General features: G+C 57.2%; 1 protein-coding gene across 1 annotated transcript; it reads right to left on the bottom strand.

Annotated features, from left to right (window-relative positions):
- Window positions 1–2,617: 2,617 nt before the first annotated feature.
- NR1H2 (nuclear receptor subfamily 1 group H member 2) lies at window positions 2,618–9,292 on the bottom strand. The gene is made up of 10 exons (XM_061386152.1): window positions 9,164–9,292; window positions 8,912–9,051; window positions 8,266–8,327; window positions 8,063–8,185; window positions 7,461–7,751; window positions 7,101–7,378; window positions 6,734–6,913; window positions 5,924–6,023; window positions 3,435–3,643; window positions 2,618–3,181 (listed from the first exon to the last, which is right to left on the bottom strand). Exons 3-10 carry the CDS (start codon window positions 8,306–8,308, stop codon window positions 3,035–3,037), a joined length of 1,371 nt encoding a protein of 456 aa, XP_061242136.1. The 5' UTR covers window positions 8,309–8,327; window positions 8,912–9,051; window positions 9,164–9,292; the 3' UTR covers window positions 2,618–3,034.
- Between the last annotated feature and the right edge of the window lie 17 nt (window positions 9,293–9,309).

Below are 9,309 nucleotides of genomic sequence, written 5' to 3'. Positions count from 1 at the left end.
CGCCCCTCCCACCCAAATAGGGGAGACCACGCCCCTTCCCTTTCAGGGGCGTAGGCCACGCCCCCTTCATCCAACTTGGATGGTGGTCTAGTCCCCTTGCTGACGTATCCTCGCCAAGTCACGCCCCCTCTGACGCAAGTGGCTCGAAGCTACGCCCCCTTCCTCACCGCCCGGTTGAGACCCAGTGGTCTCTGCGCACGCGCAGCGGCTCTGGGCGCCAGCCTTCCCTTCGACCCTGCCCGCTCTAAGGTGCTGGGCGCGCACCCTCCACCCCACCCGCGTCCTGGCCGAGGCCTTGTTGGGAGGACCGCCTGGACAGTGTTCCTCCTTCAGCCCGCAACCTGACCTTTTCCCTCCCGATAGAGGCTGGCCTATGCGTGCTCGGATCCTGGCCAGGTTGGTTCTCCTGTCTGGTGCGGCCTCAGCTTCCCCATCTGTAAACTGGACTCTGCGCAGGGCAGGCATATCTCTAGAGCGAGAGGCACTCTGCTTGGGATAGGACGATCGCATGTAACTATTCTCACTTCCCCCGTTCCCTCTCCCCTCTCTACAAAAGTATATTTTTCAGTACCCCACCCACCCCTCCAGACAACACCCTCTTCACCCTGGACTGGGACTGTCCATTCAGCTCACCTCGATGTCTCCTCACGGCCTGGCGCAGGAGAAGAAATTAGGAGAACTCCACTGCCTTTCCTTTGAGCTCATCTAGGCCTCTTTTGAGGCCTTGCCTCACTTCCTACTCATCTCCCACATTGTCCCGTGCTGCCCCAATTCCCTTACCTCTGTCAGTCCCTGCTCAGCCCCCCATGACCAGCCCTGGCTAGTGGTCAACTCCGAGGAGGGACTTTACCTTATTTATTTGATTTTTGGCCGTGTGGCCTAGCTTGCAAAATCTTACTTCCTGACCAGGTATTGAACTCAGTTTCCGGCAGTGAAAGCATAGAGTTCCAACTACTAGACCACCAGGCAACTCCCTAATACAATTTGTAAAGGTCCATTTACAATTATTACAAAATATTGGCTATTATTGTCCATGTTGTACAACACATCCTTGAGCCTACCTTACACCCATAGTTTTTACCTCCCACTCCTCCACCCGTTGTCCCTCCCGCAACTGGTAACCACTAGTTTGTTCAGTCTGTCAATCTGCTTCTTTTCTGTTATAGTCACTGCTGCTGCTACTGCTAAGTTGCTTCAGTCGTGTCAGACTGTGCGACCCCATTTCCTTCTCCAATCATGAAAGTGAAAAGTGAAAGTGAAGTTGCTCAGTCATGTCTGACTCTTAGCGACCCCGTGGACTGCAGCCTACCAGGCTCCTCCGTCCATGGGATTTTCCAGGCAAGAGTACTGGAGTGGGGTGCCATTGCCTTTTGTTGTATTTAGATTCCGTATGTGAATGATACACAGTATATGTCTTTCTCTGTCTTATTTCACTTGGCATGATGCCCTCCATAGAGAAGGAAATGGCAACCCACTCAAGTATTCTTGCCTGGAGAATCCCAGGAACGGAGGAGCCTGGTGGGCTGCTGTCTCTGGGGTCTCACAGAGTTGTGTACGACTGAAGCCACTTAGCAGCAGCAGCAGCAGTGCCCTCCAAGTCCATCCATGTTGCTGCAGATAGCAAAATTTCACTCTCTCATGACTGAACAGTATCCCATTCTGTATGTATGTATGACACCTTCTTCCATTCATCTGCCGATGAACTCTTAGGTCGCTTCCGTATCTTGGCAATTGTAAATAATATTGCTACGAACATTGAGGTGCATGTATCCTTTCAAATTTAGTGTTTGGGGTTTTTTGAATATATATCCAGGGGTGGGATTGCTGAGTCCTGTGACAGAGTTCTAGTTTTAGCTGTTTCTATTCGACCCCAACGAATGGCATGTGGGATCTTAGTTCCCCAGCCAGGCACTGAACCCAGGTCCTCAGAGTCCTAACCACTGGACTGCCAAGGAATTCCTCTAGTTTTAGTGTTTTGAGAAACTGCCATACTGTTTTCCATGGTGGCTGCAGAGAGACTTTATCGCGTTCACAGATGTTTCCACTGCCTAAGAGTGTATTTGGCACAGAGTAAATGCTCCATGGGGCTTCCCTGGTGGCTCATATGGTAAAGAATCTGCCTGCAATGCGGGAGACCTGGGTTCGATCCCTGGGTTAGGAAGATCCCATGGAGGAGGGCATGGCAACCCACTCCAGTATTCCTGCCTGGAGAATCCCCATGGACAGAGGAGCCTGGCGGGCTACAGTCCATGAGGTCACAGAGTTGGAAACAACTCAGCGACTAACCACAGCACAGCACAAATGCTCCATACGTATCTGTTGCAAGAATAACATCTGTGTCCTGAGAATGGCCAGCACAGTGCCTGGCCCACAAAGCAGCCTCAGCCAATACTTGCTGATTGAATGAAACCCCCATGCCCTCCTCCACTTAAATCCTCCCTGACCTTCAGGAGCAGGCTCCAACCACCAGATGACCCTGAGGTTGTCAGGGCCTCTCCTGGGCCCCCAGAGCGCCTAGTCATATCACCCTGAACCCTCCCTAGTCCAGCACCTTCGTTTGGTGTCCACGAAGACCCTGGCAGCCCATTCCTACCTCAGACTCATTCTGAATCAGAGCAAGTTTCTAGTCATACTTTATTTTCCTGTTTTTGTTTTTTTTTTTTAGTTTTTATTAAATAAAAGGACCAGAGTGGGGAGCCTGTGGTCTCTCGGGCTGTGGGAGAGCCACAGGCCCTCCTGCCTCTGTTCAAGGTGCACTGCATGGTAGGCTTGAGGTGTAAGCTGGGCGGGGAGGGCAGCTGGGAGTGCTGGGAGAGGTCAGAGGTCAGGACCCATGACCCCCTCCAGCCCTCCCAGGAAGACTCAGTGGGGCAGGCAAGGAGGCTCCTGGATCCCGACTGGGGCTCATCCTGAGGACTGGCGGGGGGCCAAGGCTTTAGCTCCAAGCCACAGGGCGGGAGCCCAGACCCGGCCCAGTCCCTTCCTACCCCAGTGTCCAGTCATTGGGGGTGTGCAGGGCGGTGGGGCAGGCCCCTCACTCGTGGACGTCCCAGATCTCAGACAGCAAAGGTGGCAGCTTCTTGTCCTGGAGCCGCAGGGCGAAGACCTGCTCCGAGTGCACGGAGCTGAGCGTGCGCAGGCTCACAAGCTTCATCAGCATGCGGGGGAAGCGCAGCTGGTCCTGCGAGGAGACAGGAGGGGGTGGGCATGGGGCGGCCCACCTGGCCCAGCAGGAGGGCCCCCTGACCCCGGAGAGACAGTGTGGGGCCCCTGGGCGTGGACTTGGCCTGACTCCTTGATGAGGGGACAGGGGCCTCTAGGACAGGCTGCTGAGAGGACACTGATCAGAACTCAGCTGCTGGGGCGAGCCAGGGACGTAGGAAGCCGACCCTACATGGGTCTAGGTTTCCTCTGGAGGGTCTGGGCTCTGGTACCTGTGGCCTCTTGATGCGGGTGTAAGACAACAGTGCGTCCACGTAGGGCTGCTGCAGGGCCTCGACCCGGCTGGGCTCCTGCACATTGGGCCGGTCGGCTGAGAAGATGTTGATGGCGATGAGCAGGGCGTACTCGGCGTCGTCCAGGCCCAGTCGCCTCATGGCCCTCGAGAACTCGAAGATGGGGTTGATGAATTCCACCTGCAGGCCTGTGGAGGCAGGAGACAGGCTCTGATGAACACTCTGACCCTAAAACTGGCCCCCATGCCTGGCTACTGGCATTGCCCACCGTCAGCAGAGCGAGGGAAACAGCAGCAGGTAGAGAGTGCCGGTCACCCTGTAACCATCAAGGGTTTGGCATGTCGTGGGTATGCCGTATGTCTCGCCTGAATGAAGCAATGAGTAATAAGTGTGAACATTTATTCAGAAGTTTCTACCACCCCATCACCCCCTTCACTTCCTTCCTGGCCTTCCTGGTACCTCTCCTCTGGAAAAGGAAAGATGTTTAATCCCAGGTCACCTTACACCACCCCGAGGTGGCATCCCCTGCTCTCGAATTGAAGCTGAACTCATTTCCAGGTGTGACTCATTCATTCATCAAACTTGATTGAGCACCCACTGCACGTCAGGTCCCGGGCAGAGACATTTGTAAGCCGAAGCCCCCTGCTCTCGTGGCACTTGCCTTTGGGGCTTGAAGGAACAGATAACAGACAAGTCTGCAAGGACGCCATCCACCCTGTGAGATGATTCTAGTTCTGTGGATCGAGGTAATGCAGGGGAGGGTAACAGGGAGAGAATCACATCCATATCTTAGACATAAGGGTCACTGCAAGGGGACTGTTGGAAGGCCTCCCTAGCTGCAGGGTGTCCAACACCAAAGAGGGGAGGGAGGGAGTTACCAGGCTGTTTGAGTGTTCCAGGGAGGGTGCTCCCAGTCTGTTTTGCCTGGGACTAGGCTTCCTAGGCCCTGGGACTTTTGAGTATTAAAGCACAGGAGACTTGCCTCGTGGCAGAGTGGGTAAGAATCCACATGCCAATGCAGGGGACACAGGTTTGATCCCTGGTCCAGGAAGATACCACATGCTGCAGGGCAACTAAACCCATGCACTGCAACTACTGAGCCCAACTGCCTAGAGCCCGTGACACACGCAATGAGAAGCCCGCGCACAGCGACTAGCGAGAGCTCACACAAAGCAACAAAGACCCAGCGCAGCTAAAAACTAATTAATTTTTTAAAAAATAAGAAAAGCTTGGAAGGTCCCATGCAAACTAGGACAAGAAGGGTCAACCCAGTTCTGGAAAGACGGACCAGCAAACAAGCTGTGAGGCGACAGCACATTTGGTGGGTTCAAACAACAGGGAAGCCAGTGTGGCTGGAGGAGGGTGAGGGGAGGCCGGGAGATGAGGGCGGGGAGGAATGAGGCCACGCCCTGCAGGGCCTGCAGGCCAGGTGAGGACTCTGGCTTTTCTCCCAGTGTGATGGGAGCCATGGATGGTGCCGAGCACAGGAAAGACGTGAGCTAACGCGGTTGTTAACTGGATCCTTCCAATGACTGTGTGAACAAACCCACCAGGCTGGGGTGGAGGTAGAAGCCCAGCAAGGGGCTCTGCAATGTTCCCGGAAGGGCCAACTGAGGCCTGGACTGTGGCAGTGGCAGAGGATGGGGCGGTAGGGGGAACCAACCTCTGCTCCAGCCCCATCTCACTGTGCTGCAGCTGCCCGAACCTCCCTATCGCTCCTTCACACCACCCACTCTTCCCCACCCCAGGACCTCTGCACATGCTGAGACCCCTGCCAGAAACACTCTCCCAACCCCTAGTGCTCCCCTGCCAAGCTTATACTCAAAGGGTTACTGGGACTGCCCTGGGTATTGGGAGAGCCAGGAAATAAGAGGAAGGAAAGATGGAGTGAGGAGCAGATGTCCAGGAGTACAGAGAAGTGCCCCATGGAGAGATGACAGGAGAAAGCAGGACTCTCTGAGAACGCCCAGAGGCGGAGAGACTGAGGCCCTACACTTGCGTTTCCTGGTAACTAACACTACTCCCCACCTCCCTTTTCCTCTGGTCCCACTGAGCCACACAATCTCCAGAACCCCATCGCCTCGGTTACACCCCTAGGGAAGTGCTCTTGGAGGGTAGGGATCAGGGCTGCCCTGTACAGCTGGGGAGGTTGTGCATTTCCCAGTGGACTGAGATCTAGCCTCTGTCACATGAGACCAGGGCTGGGGAGGAAAAAGTGTCTTTCCTTAATTCCTACCAAGATGCCCTGTATTACAGCACATGCCCCTCTGTCGCACCCTGCACCATGTCCCCCTGTGCAGAGTCAGGGCTCAATAACCTCACTGTGCTCTTAGCTCTCACTGTGAGGTAGGTGGGCTCAGCCCTCACCCTAGTTGGGAGGTGAAGAGATGGAAGCTCAGACAGGGATGTGAGGCCCTGGGTCTCCTGGCCAGCAGGGACCCCGCTGCCCAGCCTGCACTTGGCCGTACCCGCGCGGTGGAAGTCATCCTTGCTATAGGTGAAGTCCTTTAGGAAGGTGATGCACTCAGTCTCGTGGTTGTAGCGTCTGGCCGTCTCCAGCAGCATGATCTGAGGGTGGCGGAGGGGACAGGAGTGAGGAGCAGATGTCCAGGAGTACAGAGAAGTGCCCCATGGAGAGATGACGGGAGAAAGCAGAAACCCTGTGGCCCCTCAGCCTGTCCTTCCTCTGCTGGCCTGAATGGGGGGGCCCGATCTTGCTGGGATCATCCCCTGCCCGTCCCCACCCCGCCCCATCATCTCAGCCACAGGGCTGCAGCCAGCACGCTGGACGCTCCAAGCTCTCTCCCTTCCCCAGGTTTGGCACCCCCAGCCTTCTCCGCTCAGGACACTCTCCCCAGGTGCTTACGGGGCACAGGGCAGAGCTTTCTTTCAGTCTGCTCCGTTCGCCGCCATGCCCCCAGCACTTGGAATAGGGCCTAGCATACACTAGACACTCAGCACTTACTCATTACCACGATTTTGGTTCAAACATCAACTCCCTGAACAAGCCTTGTCAGCATGTTCCCTGAAGTGTGGCCGTCCAACCCAACCCTCAATTATTCTCCATCTCAGGCCCTGTTTCTCTCCTCGCCTCATAGGAGGCTCTGATGACTTATTTAGCATTTGAGGGTTCTCCTGGAGAATACCACCCCCACTAGGGCAAGGCCTAGAGTCTGCTTTGTCCCTATGCTCCTGACATCTCTCCTGGGGTTTATCTCAGGACTTCTTCTAGAGCAGGATGGAACGGCCGCTCTGAGGCTGGGCAGGCTGGCCGTTACCTCGATGGTAGAGGCCTTCAGGAGGGCGATCTGGTCTTCACGACCGAGCTGCAAGAAGCCAGGCACCTGCTTGGCGAAGTCCACGATCTCCTGCACGGAGATGATGGCCAGCTCCGTGAAGTGGGCGAAACGCTGCTGGCGAGCATCACGGGACTGTGGGTCTGCACCCAAGGGCCAGGGCTGGGGACACGGGGGGTGGGAGGAGCAGGCAGGTTACTATCAGGACATCTCCCATGAGCCCAAGGCTACCCCGTCTCAAAGCGCCTGTTCTCTGGAGCCTCATTCTCTCCCTGTGCCCTGGACTGTGGCCCTGTCAACTTGAGCGCGCTGGGTGCATTGTCCCTCAAGGCTGTGGAAGGGGCCGTACCGTGACTTTGGGCTGGTCGGAGAAGGAGCGTTTATTGCACTGCAGCTGGGCCGCCACCAACTGCTGGATCATTAGTTCCTGAGCGGCTGTCAACTGGACACCTTCACCTTCTCCAGAGCCCTGGCCACCCCCGTCGGACCCTCCAGGGGAGGCCCCAGGCCCAGAGGCTGGGCTGCTGCTGCTGACTCCCGGCCCCGTGGGTGACGGCTGCTGCTGCTGCTGCTGCTGCTGCTGCTTCCGAATCTTCTTCTTCCGGATCTGTTCTTTGGAGAGGACGCCTGGTGGGGCGACACAGGCCTCAGCAGAGGTCCCAGAGCTGGGCAGGGCCCGGCCTGGCCCTGCTCCCTCCCCAGGACTCACACTGCTCCCGCATCCCTGCCTCCTTGCATTTCCGCAGCCGGCATTGCTGGCACTTGCGCCGCATGAACGCGTCCATCTGGCAGGTGCCACCGCCCCGGCAGGCGTAGCGCCCGGCCCCTCCTCGGATCACACTTCGGCGGAAGAAGCCCTTGCAGCCTTCACAGCTGAGCACGTTGTAGTGGAAGCCAGAGGCTGTGTCCCCGCACACTTGGCACAGCTCATCGCCCAGCATCTTTGGAGCTGGGCCCTTCTTTCGCTTGCGCTCTGGCTCCTCTGCTGTGTCTAGGATGACTGGCATGGGTGGACAGAAGCCATGAGACAGAACCACAGGGATAAACAGCAGCCAGAGGGACAGATCCATGAGAGATCAGAGGCAACAAATCAGAGTTGGAGGGGGACCCACAGAGATGGTGATTCGGAGGGAAAGATGTGTTTCCGTGAATCCCAAAGAATGGGTCAAAATAAGAGGTACCAAGAACAGAAAAAAAAAATCAGCAAGACACTGGGGCTGGCCATCCCCATTTCTGATCTTTCTCTCCTTCTAGATTCCTCTCTGAGCCTCCGTATCAACTCCCAACCCATGTCCCTGGACCCTGTCTCACCCACAACGGAGGCTGAGTCGGCCCCATCAGTGCTTGGGACATCAGGATCCGCCCCTCCAGGGCATGGTTCAGGACCATCCTCCTTTCCCCCAGGTGAAGAAGAGGGAGTGCTGGGGCCATTTCCTGGGAGGAGACACAGTGAGTTTCGGCTGACAATAACCTGATGGGAGAATAGCTGTGTTGGGGAAGGGGGGGTCACTCACCAGGCAAGGGGGTGTCCACGGAATTCGTGGTGGGGGTGGACATGGTGGGGTCACGGAGCAGCCTGCAGATACAGGGGGTCGGAGAGTCTTGTGGAACCAGGGAGGGTCAGAGTAGGCCAGCCATAGGTCTTAATAAGGGGACCTCTCTTTCCTCCATCCCTCACACTCTTCCCCTACTTCGTGCAGACCCCACCCCCAGTCTCTGCCAGCCTACAGACCCTCCTATCCAGTTCTAATAGGGCCCGCCCCCTTTCTGCTCCAGGACAGCCTTCGGCTGGGTCTCAAGCCCCGCCCTCCCCTAGTGTCAGCCCCCCCCTTTTAGGCTCCATCCACTCCAGACCTCGCCCACCGGATTTTTCCAGAAACTATCCCTTCGGCTTCGAGGGCTCCGCCCTCACTTCCTCTTTCCCCTCCAGCTTCACCCCACCTCCGCCGAGGAAGCACCCCCATCTCTCCTTCGGACCCCAGCTCCGTCCATAATGCTCCGCCCACATTATTTCCTTCTAGACCCCGCCCCATCTGCGCCCATCACGGCCCCCCGACCTCCTCCCATCATGCTCCGCCCACATCTTTTCCACCCAGGCCCCGCCCCATCTGCGTCCATCAAGCCACCCCGACCTCCTCCCAACATGCCCCGCCCTCACACCTCTCTCCAGGTCCCGCCCCTCTCAGAACAGCAGTGGGAGGCGGGGCTCATGGCTGCGCGCGAGGGTCTCGTGGGCGGCCTCTCTTGCGGGGGGGTCCCCTACTCCCGTTGCCTTGGAAACAGCCGGGAGTTGGCGCGAACTAGGAGGGGAGAGGGTGGAAGGAGAGAAGGGGGCTGAGCCAAGCAGCGCGGGGAACGCCGGGAAGCCCCAGGCCCAGGGCTCCTCCCGCGTCGCCCCACACTTGAGTGCACCTGCTTCCGTCCCCTTGCTCTGCCTTCTTTTCCTTCTTCTCCGTAGCCCCTGGCACGCCGCCGCGACTGAGTTCCCCTCAAAAGTAACTTCGCCACTTCTTCCGGCAACCCCACCGTGCGTCACTTCCGGGAGTGGGCGGGTAGTC

This window comes from Bos javanicus, chromosome 18 (genome assembly GCF_032452875.1).
Source record: "Bos javanicus breed banteng chromosome 18, ARS-OSU_banteng_1.0, whole genome shotgun sequence".
NCBI lineage: Eukaryota > Metazoa > Chordata > Mammalia > Artiodactyla > Bovidae > Bos > Bos javanicus.
Note: the sequence above shows the minus strand (reverse complement) of the source record. Positions and strands in the feature narration are given on the sequence as shown.

What these genes read in the sequence shown, in the direction of transcription:
- NR1H2 (XM_061386152.1), bottom strand. Translation starts at nt 8,308, where the DNA reads ATGTCCACCCCCACCACGAATTCCGTGGACACCCCCTTGCCTG. An exon ending in CCGACCAGCCCAAAGTCACG is followed by an intron (nt 6,914 to 7,100) that starts GTACGGCCCCTT and finishes CCGTGTCCCCAG; the next exon opens with CCCTGGCCCTTGGGTGCAGA. An exon ending in TGAAGGCCTCTACCATCGAG is followed by an intron (nt 6,024 to 6,733) that starts GTAACGGCCAGC and finishes CGCCACCCTCAG; the next exon opens with ATCATGCTGCTGGAGACGGC.